The sequence below is a fragment of the Bos mutus genome, chromosome 10 (assembly GCF_027580195.1).
Source record: "Bos mutus isolate GX-2022 chromosome 10, NWIPB_WYAK_1.1, whole genome shotgun sequence".
NCBI lineage: Eukaryota > Metazoa > Chordata > Mammalia > Artiodactyla > Bovidae > Bos > Bos mutus.
In genome coordinates this window covers 14,584,709-14,607,116 of record NC_091626.1, presented here as the reverse complement: position 1 = coordinate 14,607,116, position 22,408 = coordinate 14,584,709, and the positions used below count along the sequence as shown (strand labels likewise).

At 53.8% G+C, this 22,408-nt stretch overlaps 1 protein-coding gene across 2 annotated transcripts; it reads left to right on the top strand.

Annotated features, from left to right (window-relative positions):
• Window positions 1-1,530: 1,530 nt before the first annotated feature.
• CLN6 (CLN6 transmembrane ER protein) lies at window positions 1,531-20,055 on the top strand. Of its 2 annotated transcripts, none has more exons than XM_005893300.2 (7): window positions 1,531-1,779; window positions 9,127-9,241; window positions 11,623-11,721; window positions 13,001-13,189; window positions 13,467-13,522; window positions 14,906-15,028; window positions 16,798-20,055. In XM_005893300.2, exons 1-7 carry the CDS (start codon window positions 1,613-1,615, stop codon window positions 17,066-17,068), a joined length of 1,020 nt encoding a protein of 339 aa, XP_005893362.2. In that variant the 5' UTR covers window positions 1,531-1,612; the 3' UTR covers window positions 17,069-20,055. The 2 variants fall into 2 exon arrangements, with proteins under 2 accessions (XP_005893362.2, XP_070233443.1); XM_070377342.1 differs by lacking the exon at window positions 1,531-1,779 and adding an exon at window positions 1,883-2,380.
• The last annotated feature ends 2,353 nt before the right edge of the window (window positions 20,056-22,408 follow it).

Below are 22,408 nucleotides of genomic sequence, written 5' to 3'. Positions count from 1 at the left end.
GTGTTGGAGAAGACTCTTTAGAGTCCCTTGGACTGCAAGGAGATCCAACCAGTCCATTCTAAAAGGAGATCAGTGCTGAATATTCATTGGAAGGACTGATGCTGAAGCTGAAGCTCCATTACTTTAGCCACCTGATGCAAAGAACTGACTCATTGAAAAAGACCCTGATGCTGGGAAAGACCGAAGGTAGGAGAAGGGGACGACAGAGGATGAGACGGACATGAGTTTGAGCAAGCTCCAGGAGTTGGTGATGGACAGGGAAGCCTGGCCTGCTGCAGTTCATGGGGTCACAAAGAGTCGTACATGACTGAGTGACTGAACTGACTGACTGAGGAGCAGGGGCCTACATGCAGAAACAGCAGTCATCTATGACAGTCATCTTCAAATTGGTCATCAGTGGTCTGACCAGTGTCATCTTGATTGTTTTAGGTACAATTAATCTTCAGTTCCAGGGTCCATTTGTTACCATTTCTTTGTGGTCAATTCTCGGAATTGTGGGAGCTCATGTCCTGGGTTCAGTCTGGTCATCATGTAGTTAACTTCTCTACCTGGTGTTTTAGTATCTATAAGACAGCTCACAGACTATGGCTCCAAATATTATCTATAGCCCTGTAGAAGAAATGAAAGGTCCTTGATGAGTATGCTTAATGAGTACATTATCTGGTCTCTTTTGACTGTTTTCCTTTGTTGCAGCATTTCTCACTTCTGTGATTAATTTTAGACTACAGTTTTCCACAGGTCAAAGGCAGGCAGAAGATGTGTGGGGGGCGGGGAAGGACCATAAGAGTCCTGCTCCCTTTCATCCCCTGTTAAGCCTTCCTGCGGTATTGGTCATCCAGTCTTGAAGATGAGGAACTGCTCAGGAGTTAGTACATGTTTGAATGGAAGAGAAGGGAAGTAACTTTTATGAAGCCACAGAGTCCAAGAGAGTGACAAAGCCAGATTGGGAATCTGCATCCACCCCAACTTGAAAAGAATTCGCTCTTTCATGCGTCCTACCCTTATCCCACTGATTTTTAATTCCCAGCGTCAAAGGCCACAGAGCTAACATTTTAAGGAGTGCTAGCTACTCCAGTGTTCTTGCCTGGAGAATCCCAGGGACGGGGGAGCCTGGTGGGCTGCCGTCTATGGGGTCGCACAGAGTCGGACACGACTGAAGCGACTTAGCAGCAGCAGCAGCTTCCATCAGAGGAAGGTGGCTAGCATAGCCGGAAGGGACATGAGCCCCTCCCCCAAAGCCTTCAGGTCCGCAAGGACAAGGGAAATCCAGTCTCGACTCCTTCCCAAGGGAGTATTTAGGTCGAACTGGCCTTTCCCCACGTCCCTAGCCCACCCTTGACTAATATACAGGTTTCGGGTAGCCTAGGCAGATTCCTGCCCCCGGCCACACTCGGGATCCCAGCAGATCCCTGCCCGAGTAGGCCCCGCGCCGTGCGCCCCTCCCTCCGCCCCTACTCCCCGCCGGGCCCCGGCCGTGGGCCCCTCCTTCCCCGCCCGGAGCTCGCCCCGCCTCCCTTGCTCCTCGGCGCGTCTCCTGGTCCCGGCCCCCGCCGGCTCCACCCTCGGGGCCGGCGCTCTCCCTCTTGCACGCCCCAGCCCGCCCGCGCGCTGGATGTTCGCTTTCGCAGCCTTCGGCCAGCGGAACCTGTTTGCAGTTACCGGCAGCGGGGCGAAGGGCCTGGCCGGAAGGTTAGCCATGGAGGCGGCGGCACGGAGGCGGCACCCGGGAGCGGCGGGCGGCCCCGGCGCGCAGCCGGGCGCCTCCTTCCTGCAGGCCAGGTGGGCGCGCGCCAGCGGGCGGAGCGGAACCGCGGCCCCGCCACGTGATCGGGCGGGCGGGCGGGCGGGGAGTCCGGGCCGCGGACCCCGAGTGGGTCTTCCCCGCGCTACGCCTGCAGCTGTTCCCTCGCCCACTCGCCTAGCCACGCCTCCGCGGCTTCCTAGGGGAGCCCCGGGACCCAGGGAGTCTCAGCCACGGCGATCAGCGGCCCCCATGGCCCGGCTGGCTCCGGGACGATGGCTCATCTGGGATCCAAGAAACTCGGAATGGGGGCGGTGGCGGCGAGCCCAGAGGACGCTGCTACACACTAGGGCCCCCAAAGCGCCTGCAAGTCCCGGGCACCAACCCAAGTTCTCGGAGTCCTTCTAACCAGGACTAGAATTTGGATTCTGGTGTTAACGGGAGGCTCACTCCTTGCTCCGAGGAACCCAGGATGTTGGGAATGCTAATGGAAGAGAGAGCGAAGTGTGGAAACTCCCCTCCAGAGAAAGAACGAGGAAGGGCTTTACCGACACGGTTGCTGTTCCCTTCTCCCAGCAAGGGGAAGTTACTGGTTTATGTATTGAAAGTTGAGGCCAGGCGCTTGGGGCGGAGGAAAAGGTACAGAAGCCACCTTTTAATCTTCCACTTCACTATGTTCATCCCGTTTTACAGGCCACAGACATTTATTGCATAGAGCAGGCATTCATTAAGCATCTCTGGTGTGCCCCAGCGCTGTGCGAGGGGTGGGTAAAGTGAAGCCCGGAGGGCCACACAGTCCAGTAGGACCTAGGAGGAACAGACGCCTGGAGTTGAGAGATCGACTTGGAGGGCTTCCTGGAGGAAGTGGCGCTTAAGCTGCATGTCAAAGTACGCAGTAGGTGACAGGGGAATGATGGCTATTTCAGCTCCGGGAACGCTTGGGAAAGGCAAGCAGTGCAGTTGTGCTGGCACTTGCTGTGTGTACAGTGGCAAGAGGAATATAGACTGTAAAGGGCCTTTAATGGCAGCAGAACTGGGACCAGAGTGAGAGCATAGGGTGCCAAATTCAAGGAGAAGCTCACTCTTGGGACACTAGTGCTCAAAAATCCTCTATGGCCCACCTGTGCCTCCTTAAGTGTTGAGTCCTACGTGTCTCACTGACGCTGGTTCCTGTCCTAAATGGCAGGTTAAGGGTGCAGCTTTTGTTCTGTAGGGCACAGGGGAGCCATGGAAGACTTTCGAGCACGAGTGTGCTCGGAGTCAGTATTAGGAAGTTTGTGGTATGACTTGGGATAAGGGTGGAAATCTGAGACTCGGCTGGGAGTAGCTCTTCCTCCTGCTGCTGAAGCACATCTGTGTTCTGGATCCCCTACAAGCTGGGAGTCTTCGCCTTGAACTGTGGCAGTCCAGTTAGAACCGTCTGTTAACATCGGATATGGTCGACACTTTACTTGCGCAGCGTTTCCACATGCAGTGTCTCCGTCAGGCTTTTCATATTTTGTTATGTGGAAACCGAGACCTAGAGAGGTTACGTCATTTGCTGGCAAGAACCAGGGCTTAAACCTAGGGCTTCTGGTTTCTGTTCTTATTGCTCCACTGGCAGCTCAGGGGTGATGTCCCTCTCTACTCCTGCATGGGCTCCCCACCAACCAGGATGCTCCTGGGGATTGCATACGGGGCTGGCTCTCTTCCAGGCTGTCTCTGCCCACCTCCCCACTTATTGCCCCCCTGTTCTCAGTCTCATTGCTGCACAACAGTAGGCAGAATCACCCTGTCCAACTCCTAGGATGCTTGGATTTCCTCTGCTCCATCCGTGCTTTGCTTACACACCTCTAGTGACAAAGTGCTCACTCCCTATTCCAGTTTTCATGTGCTCTGGTAACAATTTCTTGTATTATAAGCAAAGTAGTACGTGCCCATGATTAAATAAAATTGCACAGACAGGCTTAGAGTAAAAAGCAGTGGTTCTTTTTCCACCTCTCCCTAGTACCAGAGACAACCATCTTAGCTTCTTTTAGCTGTTTCTATCAGAATTAAATTCATATTTCTAAATAATAGTAACAAATACTACATACATACCACTTTCTGTGGACTAGGCCCTACTCTTAAGTTTTTGCATTGAAAAAGGTTTTTGCATAATTTAATTCGACAACTTTTTTTTTTCCCAACCACAACTCTTGAAGTAGGATATACTATTATCCCCCATTTTACAGATGAGAACACTGAGGCCCAGGAGGTAACTTGCTCATGATTTGGTTAGTGATAGAGCTGGGATATGAACCCAGGCAGGCTCCAGAGTCCACATACAAAAGCTACGCTCAACTGCTATTTCTTGGTTTATCAATTTTTAGCCTCTGAAGCTAATGTTGACCTACTAATTATCCTGTTATGATTTGGTTTACTCATACCTCTTCCATCTTCACAAGATAGTTCTTTTTATGACCATTTTTAGTTTTGCTCTTTGTTACCTCTGTAGCCTTAGGAAATATGTAATACCATTATTTCTGTTTTGGTCAACTATAAAGCAGTATCTTTTAAATAAAGTTTATTTATTCATTGAAGCATAGTTAATTTAAAATAAGGGCAGTATCTCTTGATTCCTCCTTGAAAGGATGCTGTTAGTCTCCTGCCCTCCTGCTTTAGCCCTTTTAGCTTTCTTTACTCTTTCTCTAGCTCCTGTCGTCTATAGTTTTACTTCCAAGTTGTCAAGGTTGATAGAATTTACCTGCTGTTTTTTAACCATAATTTCCTTCCATGTTTTGTTTGTGAATTGATTCTAAACATTGAAAATCAGTATACAATGTTTTTATTTGTTAAGCCATGTAAATATTGTTCCCTACAGAGTCCAGTAAGTTTAAAAATTACATTTGCTTTCTTATACTGCTTTTGTTTTTCCTGGAGTTTCAAATTGCCTTTCCTTTTTGCCTCTTTTTTTTTTTTTTTTTTTGCTTTTGTTTTCTCATTTTTTGTTTAAAATTCTCACCATGTCAGGTATTTCACCATTGTGCATATAGAACCCAAATCCGTCCCTCTATAGTCCCCATTCATAGGTCCCTGCTTGACTCCACGGTAGCTGGGACACCTTCCTTTTCTGCCAGGCAGTCCTGCAGATACTAGTGACTGCTTTGAATATTTCATTTGTATGTTATGCGCTGTATGGTATGTGCTTTCCAACTGTCGTGGTATCCGTTTTCCCAGATGGTAGGCTTGTAAAGCTGTGGAGGAGAGAAAAGGCCCTCCGTGTCTTGGGTTACCTGCCCCCGTGCTTCCGTCATTCTCAGCAGGAGTTTCTGATGACTGGGGCCTAGAGCTGGCAGTCTGGGGGCTCCGTGTCTGAGGAGTCAGGTACTTGGGTTAGCATGAGGATGCTCATCCCCAGGACAGGGCTGGGGGAGAGGATGCCTTCCCTCTCCGTGATCTGCCTCCTGTGCTCAGAGTCCCAGCAGAAGAAAACAGGTGCTCACCAGTCTTGATTCCCAAGTTGGGTGTGAGCCTTGCACCTGCCCTTTTTCTTTCTGCTCAGCCAGGCTGGACTCCTGGCAGGGATCCCTGTTGACTGAGGTGCCTCCTGAGGTGATGGAGGAAAGAGTCATTGAGTCCTGAGTACGTGCTTGGTATCCACAGCTTCCAGAGACTCACACTAAGTGCTTCCCAGGCTTGCAAAACACCTTTTATTTTCTCTACCGAACATCCTGCTCTGAAGGTTTCCAGAACAGACACTGAGGACCTTTTTTTTAATGTTTATCTCTTTATTTATTTGGCTGCACCAGGTCTTCATTGAGGCACACTGATCTTCATCATGGCCTGTGGGCTCTTTAGTTGTGGCATGTGGGATCTCGTTCTCTGACCAGGGATCGAACCTGGGCCCCTGGCATTGGGAGCGCAGAGGCTTAGCCACTGGACCACCAGGGAAGTCCCAACAGTGAAGACTATTTCCTTCTTCCTCTTCTAAGCTCTTCAGGCCTGGAGGTTGTCCCTGCCTGCTTTTCGAGGCCTTGCCTTGATGGTCATGATGGGGAAGGGCATAGTGGGACTTCTGTACCAGTCACTCATTTCGTACTCATCCAGACTGTCCTCACGGTTAGTCGTCTCTGAGTTTCTGCCCGGTCTGAAGGCCCAGCAGCCCCTCCTTCTCTTCCTTCCACTGGAAAGCCAGGCATCGCAGCTCCCTGCAGCGCCTGTCTCACTCCCACCTCCAGGCCTCTGATGCTGTGCTCTTTCTGCTTTTCTGCCAACAGGAATCCACCCATCCATGTTTCCAGGCTCCATTCCTTCCTGCAGGCTTTGCATGCTGCTCCAGGCCACACCGGTCCTTCTGTATCTTGATCTCCTGATATATTCTATAGCTGATAGTAATCAGCAGCAGAATAGCAAGCAACTTAGAGCACAGGTCTCGAATCCATATAGACCCTGGTTTGAATTCTGTGCACGTCAGGACTCCTGGGTTGCGGAGTGACAGAAAGCCAATGTGAACTGCAACACCCTTAGCAAAAGCGAATGTCTTGGCTCTTGTGGCCAAACTGTTGCCTTGGGGATGCCCGGAACTGGGAATGTGAACCTTCTCGGCCTTTTTCTCCTCTTTTCTCCTGCTCTTCTCTGCAGGGCTGCTTCATTCTTATCTGACTGTCCCTTGAGGCTGGTACCTTGGCCACAGGCAGCCCCGGGCCCTCGGGCTCTCATCTTTAGCACCACAGCACAGAAAGGAGAGTTCTGTTTTCAACTGTAGTTAGAAAAGTCCCACTGGGCTGACCTGGGTTTTTGGCCTTCCCTCTGTCTCAGGGAACATCATCTTTCACCAGAAGGAGAGGGGAATGGGAAATAGTCTGACAGAAAGAATAGTTGATGCAGCTTCTTATTAGGGCAGGTATCGGACACGACTGAGCGACTGAACTGAACTGAACCAAACCTTGGTTAAGCCTCAGTTTCCTCGTTTGTAAAATGGGAGGGTAACAGTCTCCTGGTATTGCTGTGGGGCTTCGGTGAGATGGTGCTGGGGACACTCCTGGCATGGCACACAGTAAGTGGGCACTGAGCAGAGGGGGTGGACAGGAAGACTTGGCTGACCTGGAAAACCCACTCCACCCATCCATTCCGCCACCAGAGGATAATGAGATCCCCAACAGCTTGCCTTCCTGGCTCTGAGTTGCTCTAGCAACCCAGTGCGGACCATTCTTGGAATTGGCTGAAAAGGATCCCTGAAAATTACCGAAGCAATGGCAGAGCTGACAGAGGGAAACCTTCATGGCGCCTCTAAGCTAATGTTTGATTAGCCTCTGAAATGGACGGGCAGGTGCCTGCTAAGTCACTTCAGTCGTGTCTGACTCTCTGCAACCTCATGGACTGTATAGTCCACCAGGCTCTTCTGTCCATGGGATTCTCCAGAATACTGGAGTGGGCTGCCATTTCCTTCTCCAGGGGATCTTCCTGACCCAGGGATTGAACCAGGTCTCCTGAGTGTCCTGCATTTGCAGGGGTTCCTTTACCACTAGTGCTACCTGGGAAGCCCTTGGTAGTTCTATAATTGACTGGTAACTGGGATTGTTTTATATCAGCCAGTAGTCACTGAGCATAAATCAGGTACTGAGCTGAAAACTCTGGAGAATACAGGCACTTGTCACACAGCTTCTGGTCTGGGCACTAACGAGGCAATATAACTCACACCTGAGTCATCTTAGGAGGAGGGGACTGCTTGTCAGTGGAGGTATGCGAGTAGTGGCAGGGATCTGTAAAGAGGATTTGTACTCTGATGGGGAGATTGGTGAGTTGCAGGAATCTTAAAATCACCCTTCTTCTTGAGGGTCTCAGTAAGAGCAAAACTCATCTCTGTGATGTCATGGCCTGGGTGGGCGTTAGAGGTGAAGTACTCTCTGTAGTGGGTTTTGGGGAAAGCTTCATCAGGGAGGCCTTCTTGGAGAAGGTGGCATGTTTCCTGCCCTTGAACTTCAGCTCACCTGTGAAGAGCAGGTGGCTGACTGCTTTGCAGAAGGGATGGGCATCCAAAGATGGTGCTCTGCTTCTTGCCACGTCCCCCACATCACCTTATTCCTGCTGGCTTCCTCCTTATTCCTGCTGGGTTCCTCCTTAGGTTTTACTGTGCATTGGTGACAGGAAGGACACCAGCAGCCCCATTCCTACTTCCTCGTGGTTCAGAAACCAAGGGAAAGGGAGGCCCCCTGTTCATCTCAGTCTACCAGCTGTAGATCACATCTCACTAAGGGGCTCCTATTGGTCCATCTCAGGTCACACGCCCATCCTGTGAACAAATCACTGTGAATACAATGTTTAGTCACTAAGTGGCAACTCTTTTATCACCCCATGGCCTGTGGTCTACCAGTCTCCTCTGTGGGATTTCCCAGGCAAGAACACTGGAGTGGGTTGCCATGTCCTTCTGCAGGGGATCTTCCTCCCCAAGGGATCAAAGTCACATCTCGTCTCCTGTATTGGCAGGCAGATTCTTTACCACCGAGCCACCAGGGAGACCTGTGACTCTAAGACTAGAGGTTAACAACAGAAGCTCTGAAATGTAATCATTTGAGGCAGCCCACTCCCGTATTCTTGCCTGGAGAATCCCCACGGACAGAGCAGCCTGACGGGCTACAGTCCATGGGGTCACACAGAGTCAGACACAACTGAGTGACTAAGCACAGCACAACAGCACTTAACGTCTTGGGCTCAGTTTTTCCACTTGTAAAATGAGGTTAATAGTGTAACCTCAGAGGGTTTCTGTGAGCATTAAGAGAGTTAAATGAGATGGTACATGTAAACAGCCGGAGGAGTGCCTGGAATGTAGAAAGTGTTCAGTAAAGCCTGCTGCTAAGTCATTTCAGTTGTGTCTGACCCTGTGCGACCCCATAGATGGCAGCCCACCAGGCCTCGCTGTCCCTGGGATTCTCCAGGCAAGAACACTGGAGTGGGTTGCCATTTCCTCCTCCAGTGCATGAAAGTGAAAAGTGAAAGGGAAGTCGCTCAGTTGTGTCCGACTCTTAGTGACCCCATGGACTGCAGCCTACCAGGCTCCTCCGTCCATGGGATTTTCCAGGCAAGAGTACGAGCCATCATCATCCATCACCATGTTTCATGCCTTTCAGCCACATTTGCAACCTCTGCCCCATCCGATCTCCCCGTCAGTCTATAGGTGAGAGAGCCCAACGTGATTGTATCTGTTGAGTATTTTCCTTCTTGAATCCTAGAGAAGCAACTGTCAGGGCAGACGGAGTCCATCTCTGGATCCCTTCCCCCAGGCCCCAGAACTTCGAGCAAAACCTTTTCCTAGAACTTAATCATGTGTGTTTCCTCCTACCCACAAATTCCTGTGGCTTGTCCTGGTGGGGAGTCTTCCCATGGAGTAGAGAAGGGCTGACTGCTTTCGTTTACTTCTTTCCCAGGCACAGCTCCGTCAAGGCTGACGAGGCTGCTGGCACGGCCCCCTTCCACCTTGACCTCTGGTTCTACTTCACGCTGCAGAACTGGGTTCTGGACTTTGGCCGCCCCATAGCCATGGTGAGCGTGAAGCTGTGGATGGAACCCCCGACCGGCAGTGTGGAGACAGTGTGATCTGAATGATCAGAGTGACCTCAGACAAGTCCTTGCCCCGACTGGTACACCGTGAGAATGCGGTCCCTTAGTTCTATGGCTGTAACCAGTGTGCCCGCTGCCAGGGAGTAGGGGATCTGAACAGTCATACTGTGCCCCCCACCACTTGCCCCAATATCTCACATTCAGGTTTAACCAAAGCACCAATTCAGACAGTGGAGTATGGGAAAGGATCCCACCAGCCTTCCCCACGGCCTTGGGATAGAATTGTGTTCTCTGGAGGTGAAGAGTATGGGCTGACTGTGCATGTCATATATGACTTGAGCTGCCTGGGCAGTGAACAGGAATCGTGGGTACTATAGAGCATCCTGGAATGTTTAAGGAGAAAACAGATGCCTGGGTGGCATGCATATGAACTGCCTGCCAGTCAGTAACGGCCCTAATGATCTTATATACATGGGATCCAAGACTTCAAGGGGATGAAGGAAAGCTTCTGGCAGTGGTTTCAGGGAGGAGGTATGGTGGATGTTGAGTCTCCTTTCTGCAGGCTTTTGGTAAGGTTTACATGTTTTTTAAATGTAGGTGAAAGAAAAGGGACTGACCCAGGAGTCAGGGCTCCCAGTCAGGGTTGTAGGTGATTTGGGGCAAGTCAGTGTCGTTGGGCTTTGGTTCTCTCATCTGTAAGAAGACTGGTTGGACCAGGTGACCTGAGCCCCCTTGCAGCACGAAGGTTCCACTTTCCAGGGGACAAAGGGGCTGCCCATCAAACTGGTGTTCCAGGGAGAGGGGAGATGAGGCCAGGGTGGCTCGTGGCTCTCCTCACTCACTAGGACTCAGCCTCATCTGGCCTAATAGGGCTCCCCGGTGGGGCAAATCACCTCCCGCCATCCTGCTCAGAGTCGCTGTGGCTACTGTAACCCTAAGTGGGCTCAGTAGGAGCATACATCTGAAAAGGTCCAGTGTATACATGAGCTTTGCAGATGTATACATGATAGTCTCAAATTTTTAGTAACTACAAAATAAAACCTTTTACAAGTTATAAAAGTAGTATGTCATGGTTATATAACAAGTGAGTTCATACCCAGTAATACAAAGAAGTATGAGACTCTCCCTTTGCGGTCCCACTTCTGACTGTTTGGGGCAGAGCCTTTTACTCCTTTCTCTGCTCATGCAACACATGTGTGCATCTTTTTTTTTTCCCCTTTAACCAAAATGAGATTTTACTTTATACCTTAGTCTGCAATTTGCTTGTTTTACTTTAGACTGTTTTATGGATGTCTCTCCATGTCAGCACATATGAGGTGTCATTTCTGTTTGTGGTTGCTTAACCTTCTGTGATACAGATGTGCTGTAGTGTATTCAAGTAGTCCTGTTTGGTTGAATAGTTGGCCTATTTCTGATTCTTTGCTATCACCGAGTGTTTCAGCCAGCTGTATATCTTGCTGTAGATAAAGCTATAGAGATGCCCACACAGCAAGAAAGAGATTGAGATTCCTGTCTCCTGGGAGATTTATTTCTGCAGGTTGGTTTTATCCAGCACAACATTTTTTAATTAAAAGAGATAAGCATTTCAATTTTTGATTGAAATTTATGACCGTTACAGGTGTTCTCCATCAGTAGATTCTAGAAGTACAGTTTGGCAGGGCAGGGATTGGAAGTGTTGTGATCTTGTATAGGTGTTGTCACACTAACCCTGACAAGGCTGGGACTCACTGGGGTAGACCAGTAGGAAGAACAAGGGAATTCCAGACAGAGGAATGGCCCTGGCCTGTCTCAGAGAAGGTAGGAAAGGAAGAACTGAAGCTGCTTTTAGAACTCACTTATTTTCTCCTTTGTTTCAGAAGGTATAGTTCCGACCTGATTTGGAAGTGGTCCATCTGCTCAGTGGACAGAGTGTTTTTCACACCTGGGTGGGTGGTCAGGATTTCTTGTCATCATTCTAATGAGCCAGATCACTAGGGTCCACGTAGACCATCTGGGCCACATTTCGTGTTACAGATGGAGAGACTGAGGCAGGAAGAAGGGAAGAACTTGCCCTGGGGTTACGCAGAAAGTTTTTGGCATGCTTGAGTCCCAAAGGATCTTCTAACTCCCAGGCTGGTGGGTACCCGGGACCTTTATTTGGTATCCACAGGAGAGTGACACAGGATCAGACTCTGGGTTCGCACCTGCTTTGTGACTGGAGACACGTCTACCTTCTCTGGGACTCAGTTTGTCTGGAAACACCTTCACCCCAGTGCTGCCAGGAGGACTCCAGGAGATCACAGACAGAGCGCAGCGTGTGCAGAGGCAGTTCTGAGGCCGTGTGGGTCAGGCCTTGTAAACTGCATTCTCCACTTGCTCCCCAGCTGGTGTTCCCTCTCGAGTGGTTTCCGCTCAACAAGCCCAGCGTGGGGGACTACTTCCACATGGCCTACAACATCATCACGCCCTTCCTCCTGCTCCAGGTACTATCCCAGGCTCCCTCCTCTCCCTCCCTGCCCTTGTTCCTTTCTCTGCCCTGCCGCCCAGCCCTGGGAGTGGCCTGAATCAGGCTGTCCCCTGCCTGACTCCGGGGCCAGGCTATGACAGAGGGCCCCAGGGGAGGCAGGGCTGCCTCTGCCTGGGAGGGACGGAGCAGGCTTCCCCAGGGAGGGGCGTGTGATTTGGGCCTCCACCTGGTGTGCCTGGGGGTGAACTGGGAGAGACCTTCAGGCGGGAGTATCTGAAGACAAGGCTGGGCTTGAGGAGCCATGTTTGGGGAGGCTGAGGTGGAAGGAGTGGCTGGGTTGCTCAGGGAGAGGTCAGGGACCAGTTGGGCAGGCAGGTGGGGGCTGGAGGCAGGAAGGGCAGCAATGGAGGGTGAACTCTCTCCTCCGGACCGAGAGCCCTGACTTTGAGACACCACTGGGAACACAGAGATGTCTCCTAGAGAGCTCTCTGCTCTGCTGGCTTTGCATTTTGCCAAGTAAAGTCTCTTAAAACTACTGCCATTTCCTATCCCCGTCCTTTTGTTTTTAGAGAGACATTTCCGAACTTCCCTGGTGGCTCAGACGGTAAAGTGTCTGCCTACAATGCGGGAGACCTGGGTTTAATCCCTGGGTTGGGAAGATCTCCTGGAGAAGGAAATGGCAACCCACTCCAGTACTCTTGTTGAAAATCCCATGGATGGAAGAGCCTGGTAGGCTACAGTCCATGGGGTTGTAAAGAGTCAGACACGGCTGAGTGACTTCGTTTTCTTTCTTTCAAAGTGGGGAAGGTGTAATCTCTGAATTTGAAGGGGTCTTTAATTAAATAACTTAGTTTCAGAAACACCTGCCACACATGTTTGTTTGCGTGGCTCAGTTGCTCAGAAATGGGAGCAGCCCAGCCTCAACAGTCCAGCCCAGTTACCCGGAAGCAGAACTAGGGGTGGTGGGAGGTCAGGGCCTGGCTTGCCTCTGTGGAAGGCCTGGCTGTCATCTCCAGCACTGTATATGGGTGTGTTTGACCTTGGGCAATGAGCTGGCCCCGGGAGTGTGTTTCCTCTTGGGCCGAAGGGGATGCTCTTCCTCAGCACCTACTGGGTTCACAGGGATCATGTGAGATGATGGAGGCTGGACTGACTCCCCTAAAGGGAACCCAGTGTGAGAGGGGCTTTCTGGCTGGTGGCATCCATCCCACTCTGGGTGTGAGGGGGGCAAGCAGAGGGTGTCTCCTGTGGTGATGGCGTCGGGGTCATGCTGTGGGGCCTCCCTCTGACCTCAGCTCATCGAGCGGTGCCCCCGCACCTTGCCACGCTCCCTGATCTACGTTAGCATCATCACCTTCATCATGGGGGCCAGCATCCACCTGGTGGGTGACTCAGTGAACCACCGCCTGATCTTCAGTGGCTACCAGAACCATCTGTCGGTCCGTGAGAACCCCATCATCAAGAATCTCAAACCAGAGACGCTGGTGAGCCCCCACCGCCACTGTACGGTCTGTCCTAGAGGCCAAAGACATTGCCGACCTGTCACAGGTGCCCCAGATAAAGCAGGTCGCCTCCCTACCCACCCCCCAACCCAAGCTAGGATGCCCCCACCCAGATCCCCTCCTCCCCATAGGGAGGGACTGGGGGCAGTTGAGGGAGGCATGGGCAGTCGGGGAGGGTAGCCTGGGGGCTGCGTGGGCCCGACACCCTTCCTGAAGCCCCACCCTCTCTGCCCCACGCCTGGCCTCTGCTGCCCCCCAGATCGACTCCTTTGAGCTGCTCTACTACTACGATGAGTACCTGGGCCACTCCATGTGGTGAGTGATGGGGCCCTGGCCATGGTGACGCTGAACAAGGGGCCCCGGGGTCTCGACGTGTCCAGCCCAGCCGCTGGAATGGGGTGCTCTTCCCCAGCAGGGGCGCTGTGGCTCCCGCCTCGCCGCCTTCCTTGCCCACCGGCCTGCAGTGTCCGTGGCGGCCACTAGAGGGCAGCGAGCGCCTGTCCTCCCTGGGCCGAGGCTGCAGCGCTGGTAAACAACTCCCCCCACCCTGGGGATGAGGATGGGGACCCAGAGGCAGGGAGGGAGCCGAGGAGGACCGGCTGAACCAGGCTGGGGGCGAGGTGGGAGTAGGGGTGCTCTTAGTGCCGCCTCCTCCTCGGAACTCCCCTGGGAGCTCCTTCCTCCCACCCCTTCACCCCACAGTGGAGGAAACCTCAAGTGTGGGCTCAGCCACAGGAGGTGCGGCCCGAGCTGGGGCAGTCGTCTGTTCCAGACCCCACTTTATCCCAGGATGAGCTGGGGCCGGTGGGAGGGGCTTTGCCCATGGGCTGACAGCTAGTGCCAGAGCCAACCCTGGACGTGGGTGGCCCCACTCGTGTCACACGGGCCCTACATTGTATTTCCGGGTTCTCTTTTGGGGTCTAGAAAGTCAGGGTGTCCTTGCACAGACAGGCCTCTTGCCAGTTCTCCCTGGCCTGTGCCAGGAGACCCTTACCATGAAAGGTTGGGGAAGGGAGGAGGAAAGATGAACAGGGGCCTGGAGAAATGAAAGAGCAGGACTCCGAGGGTGTGGGGGCCGCGTGAGGGGAAGGTGGGGAAGTAGATGAGGGGGTGGGAACAGAAAGGGGGTGTTGTGCGAGCTGGCACAGGCGTGTGGGGAGCAGCGTGTGTGTGTGGAGAGGAGAGAGGGTGGTACTTGGGTGAGCTGTGCGTGGAAGGGGGTGAGGCTGGGGGCTGAGTGTGAGTGAAGGAGCTTCACAGAGCTCCTGGAAGGCCCCCAGCAGGTACTGTTCCACCTCCCACCCCTTTTTTTCCCCCAGACTGGGACCTCGGGCCTCTCCGTCCTCAACCCTGCTAGGTGTACCCTTTCCCAGGGCAGTGAGGGGCTGGGGGCTGCTGGTCTTGGGGTGAGTGCGTGGGGCAGAGAGAGTGAGAGAGACATGCGCACACATGGGGAGTGAGTGAGGTGAATGGGACAGTGTGGGAGGAGGCCGCCCCCACCCCCGCCCATGGCTCGGATCTGCATGTGCTCAGGGAGCAGGCCTCATCTTCCTTCCTAGACCCCCTGCCCAGGAGAGGCTGGGAGTGCCCTCACCCAAACAGGTGAGACCGCACAGGTGGCGCAGGCAGCCAGTCCTAGGACGGTGGGGCGGGCGGGCCGGGCGGCCGAGCAGCTGAGCACCGGCTTCCCTGTTGCAGGTACATCCCCTTCTTCCTCATCCTCTTCATGTACTTCAGCGGCTGCTTTACTCCCACCAAAGCTGAGAGCTCAATGCCAGGGGCAGCCCTGCTCCTGGTGGTGCCCAGTGGCCTGTACTACTGGTGAGTGGACGGCAGACCTGGGGTGGCAGGGAGGGGGCCCCTTAGTGATCCAGTCAGTGAAAATGTGCTTCCGACCACAGAGCTGCTGTGTGAGCCCTGTGAGGCTCCCTGTTGGGGTCCCTGCTCCTCCTCTTCAGTGAGGACTGGGACAGTGCCTTTAAGGCGGGCCTGAGCATGGCTTCTCTACACTCAGAGTGTAACCTCAGGGCCTGTAGAATCCATGTCGAGGCATAATTTCTGTGTGTGCTTAGTCGCTCAGTCGTTCCAACTCTTTGTGAGCCATGGACTGCAGCCCACCAGGCTCCTCTTTCCATAGGATTCTCCCAGGCAGGAATACTGGGGTGGGTTGCCATTTCCTTCTCCAGGGGATTTTCCCAACCCAGGGATCGAACCAGCATCTCCTGTGTCTTCTGCGTTGCAGGCGGATTCTTTACCTGCTGAGCCATCGGGGAAGCCCTGGGGAGGGCTGTAGAGCAGAAGCCTGTAGAGCCTGGTAGGGTGGGAGGGGCGGGGGGGCTGAATTTCCCCCTCTGTGAAATGAGGATGATACCAGGCTGTCTCCCTTTTGGGACATGGTGAGAACCCAGAGAGAAGCATCATGGAGATGACAAGGATACTTACAGGGGAATTCCATGGCCTCAGGGCTTCCCACCTGGTTTCCTCTTCCCATTCCAGAGGACCAGGCCTCAGCCAGGCTCTTCCCTCTCCTCTATCACTTCTGCTCTGGAGACAGGCTCCCCGGGGATTGTGGGTGTCTGAGAAAGGGTGGGTGTCCTAGCCCTTCTCTGGGGGGAAGCCTCCCCCACCTCCAGGGGCTGCCCCTGGCGAGCAGTGGGGGTCCATGAGGGTGAAACCATATGCCCACCCAGGACAGGATTAGAAGGAATGGGTGATGACCACAGCTGGAGGGAAAAGGGTGAGAAGTGAGAAGCTCGGCCCGTTCTTACCCATGGTGTGTCAGTTCAGTGACAGCTACAGGGGGCCATTCATTGAACAATGTGCCTTTCTAAGTACACAGTTCTCATCAGTAACCTCGAGAGCTAGGGCCATTTATGCCCCCTTTATGAGTAAGAAAAAGGCTCCAAGATGTCATGTAAATTCCCCAAGGTGACCCAGCCACTCAGTTGCAGAGCTATGCAGTTGCTTGAGTGGGATGGGTCAGCACAGAGGCAGGGGAGTGGATGAGATAACCTCTGAGAAGCCCTCCAGCAAGCGTTACTGCCTTCCTGGCCATGTGCTAGGTACTGCCATGAGAGCTGGAGGGAACGCTGGGGAATGAGACTGTGTCCCAGCCTTCAAGGAGACAGTCATGACAACCCCATAAACTGAAACTGCGTCCGCAAACTCAGATGCCTTTAGGAACTAAGCTGGTGATAGAAATTCATCAAGTGGGCATCAAGTGAGGCAGTAGGGAGTGGTGGGGGCTGTGGCAAGCTGCGGGACCATGCTGTCTCTGAGCAGCTGCTTTCTCCTCGTCAGTTATAGTCATGTGGGAATACAAACCTAAAGTTAGCAGGGAAATCAGAACTCCACGTGGGCAGGTAATCTGTTATTTAAATATTGGCAACAAACTCGACCTTTTGAAAAATAGTAATTCTAGAAGCCAAATCTGAATGCTGTGTACTGGCCGTGGCTCACAGTGGAGCCCCTCACTCGACACGCTGTTCTGACCGGCTGGGAGGGCAGCCTGGTGCTTGGGTAGAGGGCACGCTGGGCAGGAGGGGCTGTCGTGGCGCCCCCAACCCCTCACTGCCTGCCTGCCTCCTCAGGTACCTGGTCACCGAGGGCCAGATCTTCATCCTCTTCATCTTCACCTCCTTTGCCATGCTGGCCCTCGTCCTGCACCAGAAGCGGAAGCGCCTCTTCCTCGACAGCAACGGCCTCTTCCTCTTCTACTCCTTCGCCCTCACCCTCCTGCTCGTGGCGCTCTGGGTCGCCTGGCTGTGGAATGACCCCGTCCTCAGGAAGAAGTACCCGGGCGTCATCTATGTCCCCGAGCCCTGGGCCTTCTACACCCTCCACGTCAGCAGCCAACACTGAGTCTTGGGCACAGGCCCCTGGTGCTCTGTGGGTGGGAGATGGATGGTTGAGAGTGAGTGTTGGGAGTGTGTGCGTGTGTGCACCCACAGGAGATGGACGGCCGAAGGTGAGTGTGCAGAGCGTGTGCATGTGCGTGCACCCACTGGAGATGGACGGCCGAAGGTGTCTGAGTGTGCGGAGCGTGTGCGTGTGTGCACCCACTGGGGATGGACGGCCGAAGGTGAGTGTGTGGAGCGTGTGCGTGTGTGCACCCACTGGGGATGGACGGCCGAAGGTGTCTGAGTGTGCGGAGTGTGTGTGTGTGCACCCACATGTGTGTAGCCCACAGCTAAGAGCGTGGGTGAGAGTATGCCTGGTGCCTGTGGATAGGGGTGTGTGTGTGTGTGTGTGTGTGTGTGTGTCGTGCACGTGCGCACGCCCGGAGAGCATCACTGTGAGACTGAATTGTTTTGGTTAAGTTTCCATTCAGTTTAGCTCTTTTTCATGATGGGATATAGTCTGAGGCAGTGTGTCCGGACCAGGAGCTGGGCCCGGCCTCCCATGCACGCTGGAGTCGGGCCTTCTCACTCACTGCTCAGGGCTGTCTCTTCCTCCTGGGTGTCTCCTGGTAGTCGTAGGGGAGAGGCCTGGGTGGGGCAGAGGTCAGGAGGGAGCTTAGCCTGTCACCTACCACCTGGCTCACTCCTCAGACCACCTGACCCTGAGGCCAGGTCGCAGGGGTTCCGTGAACTTGTGTGTGCTCATTTGCCGTGCACCCCCTTCCCTGGGCCGCATTTGCAGCAGACGGGCTGACGGGTCCCAAGTTGGCTGAGGGCTGGTTGCCATCTCCTCTCGGGCAGACTTGGGAGGGGTGAATGGTTCCTCCTTGTCCCTGCCTTCTTCAACCCTGGGAGGGGTACTTGCACCCCAGATCCTCACCCCACTGCAGGCTGCTGGGGTGGGAGCCAGAGCCGGCCCTCCCCCAACTGCCGGCCTGATCTTAGGGTCTGGCAGTGGTCCTTCCCAGCCACCTTCTCTCCCGGGAACTCGGTCTCTGTCCCGCCTTCGGGATCGTGGCACCCACTTCGTTCACCTGACCAAGGTTTCCGAGCAGCCGCTGAAAGCATAGTTCTCAGGTACTTGCACTCACTAGAGGCAGACATCGTGGGGCTGTCAGTGTGTCTCAGCCTGAATCCACGCCTGCCACGAGTGGCCCTGCTCCCAGGAAAGGGGCCCTTATTCTGGCAAGATGCCCCCCACCCCAGCACCGGGGCCAGGCATGCAGCCTCGCTTCCCAGCATTGCTGGCCTGCACTCGTGCGAGGGGCTCAGGGGGGCCTGCCTCGCCTTCTCTGCCCTCCCCTCCTCTCCTGTGCTCTCAGGGACTCTGCCTCAAATCCTCCTCTCATGTAGGGGTCCCCCCAGCCCCAGTGAGTCCCTGTCTGCTGGCAGCATCGGGGGTGAGCAGTGTGAATAAAGGCAGTGTGGAGCCAAGCCCCACTGGCTGCTGCTGCTTCCTTGGGGTGTGAATTTGGGAGGCAGGAGGAGGAGGGTCCTTGGAGCAGGGAAGGGAGTGGCCGGTCTGGGGCCTGGCAGGAGCCCTGGGCTGACCCCAAGGGCCTCCTCGGCCCTGTCTGGCTGAAAGCAGGTGCTGCCATTGCCCCCTGGCTGTCTGTGCCACTCCGGATCCTGAGTTTGGGGGTCACCAGCAAGAAGGGCTTCCTCTAGGTCCCAGCTCTCTTTGGAGGAGGCTGGGGGTCGCCGGGTTGGGGCCAGCAGAGGGTGTCTGCAGATGGAGCCCCCAAGCTGTGTTGCTAGCGCCTTCTAGAAACTGAAGCAGAGAGGGTGTCCTTTGGGGGGAGGTGGGGGGCAGGTTTGTGGGGGGCTGGCACTTAGCCTTGGGCAAGTCACATGACCCCTGGAGGCCTCAGCCCTTGATCTTTGAGGGTCTCTGCCTCACCACCCAGACACCAGAGGCTTTATGGTCTCCCGTTCCTAGAACCCACAAGACATCTGGACTGGACAGGAGACGCACAATCGTAGGCTGTATTGTGATGAGAAAAACAGCTTTTAAGGAAAGCAGCTTTGTTCTTCAGAGTTGCTGCTGAGGCATTTTACAGTGTGGTAACCCTCCTCACACCCAGAGGGTAGACGTGAAGACTGGAGTTTAGGATACCTGCCGCAAGTTCCTGCTTTGCTTTTCCCAGCCACCTTTTACACCCATGAGAAGTTAGTGACATCTGCCCCCACCGCCTTGGGAGTAACAGATGCCTGCTGTCCTGCTCAATAGCTCCTGCTCAGGACCTGGGATGAGGATGGCCCTTCTGGCTCGTTGGGCCCCCTGGCTTCCGGGATCTGAAATAATGAATTTTGTGATTTCACATTCTTGGTGGGGATGTATTGAAACTTGTTTAGTTGCTAAGTCGTGTCCTACTCTGCGGGCCCATGGACTGTAGCCTGTCAGGCTCTTCTGTCCCTGGGATTTTCCGGGCAAGAATACTAGAGTGGGTAGCCATTTCCTTCTCCAAGGGACCCTCCAGGTGATCTTCCTTACCCAGGGATTGAACCCGCATCTCTTGCATCTCCTGCATTGGCAGGCATTGGCAGGGAAGCCCAACTGCCTTCAATCAAAAGGACCCCATGGGTTTCACTTCCCCAGAGTGGGAGCTGGATGCTGAGGGTGCTGCCAGCCACCCCCGTGTGGGTGGCTTGTGTCTGCCCCCCATCACTCAGCAGGTCACACTCTACACAATCTTAATTTAGTAAGCCAGCTCCAGCCTTGGCCTCTCAAAGCACAAGGGCCCCCACCTCCCCAGTCACCTCAATTCTTCCCTACATTGATTCTGTGTTTCCTCCAAAGCCTGTCCCAGGCCATTCTCCATACAAGGACTTAATGGATATCACCTCAGTGGGCCCACATCTGATTGTGGGGTCTGAGGCTTACACAGTTTTGAGTGTGCTTGATAAGAAAACTTTTTTAAAAAGTGAATAAAATTGGATATGAAAGAATATTTAGAATGGAAAAGATATCACATCAAATTATTGGAGCCTTGGAGATTCATATCCCTCTTGACTGAGATCTCTTGGGGAAGTTTCCTGAAAATGTTTCCCAAGAAATACAGGAGAGGCTTGGCCTTGAGAGGCTGGGCACACTGATAGGTGGGTCTGGGGTGATCACGCTGGTGGACAGCAGTGACTGGCCTGTATCCCACAGCATCTGGATAAATCTGGTAGAAACCACAAGAGGGCGTGCTGGTGGCCGCACGCCCCCTATGGGGAAAGGGCTGCAATAGCGACCAAGGAAACCAGTTTATGGGCCATGAGAATCAGGAGCTGGCCTATAAAAGATGACAGAGACACTGGCATTTCCACCTGCCCTACAACCCTCCTCCCCTGCTGCCAGGCTAAGCGGAAGGATAGATACTTAGCCAGCAAGTGAGACAGGAAATCCACTCTCTGACATGTGAACTAGGAGGCTAACTTGAGCCTTCTACATTATAACTGAACGTGCCAGGATCAGTCGACCCAGAGACTACGCCATGGTGACCCCAAAGCAACTAGTCAGCACCATCCAAGTCCAACTGCTTTTGTCCTGACCACAGGATCTACTCCCAGGGGAACACAGTATACCATGGCCTGGGACTGGCAGGTAAGTTTCTGGTGGTGTGGGTTTGCCGCTTCGTGGGGAATAGGATTAGAAAGGGTCTTACAGACTTCACCTGTCCTCCACTCAGCCCCACCTGAGACCACTACTGAGGTCACTAATCCAGGCCTCCACTGGAGGAAGTCACCATTCTAATTGACCCCTAGGGTCTGTTGGAACCCCCGCTCCAGGTTTCGGCGCCAGCTGTGGGGACTGCAGGCTGGGACGCGACCGCAGGCTGGGGTGGCATGAGCGTGGAATGCTGTCGCTGCTTGTGCGTTGCTTCGTGGCCGTGGTCTCCTCTGTACTGTGCCTGGTAAGCATCTTACATTTCTTCCCCAGCCTGAGCAGAGGGAATCTGGGGACCAGGTGACAGTGGTGGCCTCACCATTTTATTTACTTGTTTAAGGCTGCGCTGTCTTCGTTGTTGGCGTGGGTTTTCTCTAGTTGTGGAGAGTGGGGGCGACTCTAGCTGCAGAGCACAGGCTTCCCACTGCAGTGGCTTCTTTTGTGGAGCTCAGGCTCTAGGCGCACGGGCTGCAGCAGTTGCAGCACAGGGGCTAGTTAGTTGTGACTCTCAGGCTCTGGAATGTGCAGGCTTCGGTAGTTATGGTGCAGGGCTTAGTTGCTCCAAGACATGTGGGCTCTTCTTAGACCAGGGACCAAACTCGTGTCCCCTGCATTGGCTGGTGGACTTCCCACCATTGAGCCACCAGGGAAGTCCTGGCGTCACCATCGGCAAGTCTGACTGCAGGGTCTCCCTCTGGACTTCCATGAAAACTTCACCCAAAGTTGGCCCACCTCTTGGGGAATGACTATCGTTAGCATTCTTTGTGTCTTACTCTTGATTGTGTGTGCACTCAGTCGTGTCCGACTCTGCGACCCCCTGGACTGTGGCCTGCCAGGCTCCTCTGTCCACGGGATTTCCCAGGCAAGAATACTGGAGTGGGTAGCCACTTCTACTCCAGGGGATCTTCCTGACCCAGGGATCGAACTGGTGTCTCTTGTGTCTTCTGTGTTGGCAGGCTGATTCTTTACCACTGCACCACCTGGGAATTCTTGGTATTCTAGCTACTGTTATCATGGGGTTGCAAAAGAATTGAAAACAACTTAGAGACTAAACAGCAAAAACAACAATCTGTAGTTATATTTGTGGTATCTGGTTGCAATGCACCTCTGCATACCTGACCCCAGGGATATCTCAGAAGAGGGGCAGGGCCAGGATTATAAGAGTCATGCAAGATGTGTGGGTGTATGGCCAGGCCACTCAAGATGGCTGTTCACTTGCTGTCTGTGCATCTCCTGCTCCACCAGTCCCTACTTCACACACAGGACTGTTCAATCCTGTTAATCATAGGCCTTTATCTGTGACTGTCCACATGCCTGCCCCTGCCCCCAGCTGGTTTCCCTGGTAACTGATGAGCCCATCTAAAGTCAATGCTCTCTATAACTGGTAGCCGCCTCCTCCTCCAGAGTAGCAGACGGTGCTGCCATGTCCTGCCTGCCGTCTGCCGTCCACAGTGGGGTGTTGCTCCAGGATGTGGCTTCAGCTATGTAAGATTCCCCCATCTGATAAGTTGTTGTCTCTGTCTCTGGGCTCTTTGGTCTTGAGGCTGGGCTACTACGAGGCTCGCAGGACCTCGGCATACAGCCCAACGGTCACGTTTCCCCCAGGATCCCCTTTCCAGACACAGGGTGATTCCAAGTGAGCCCAGGCCT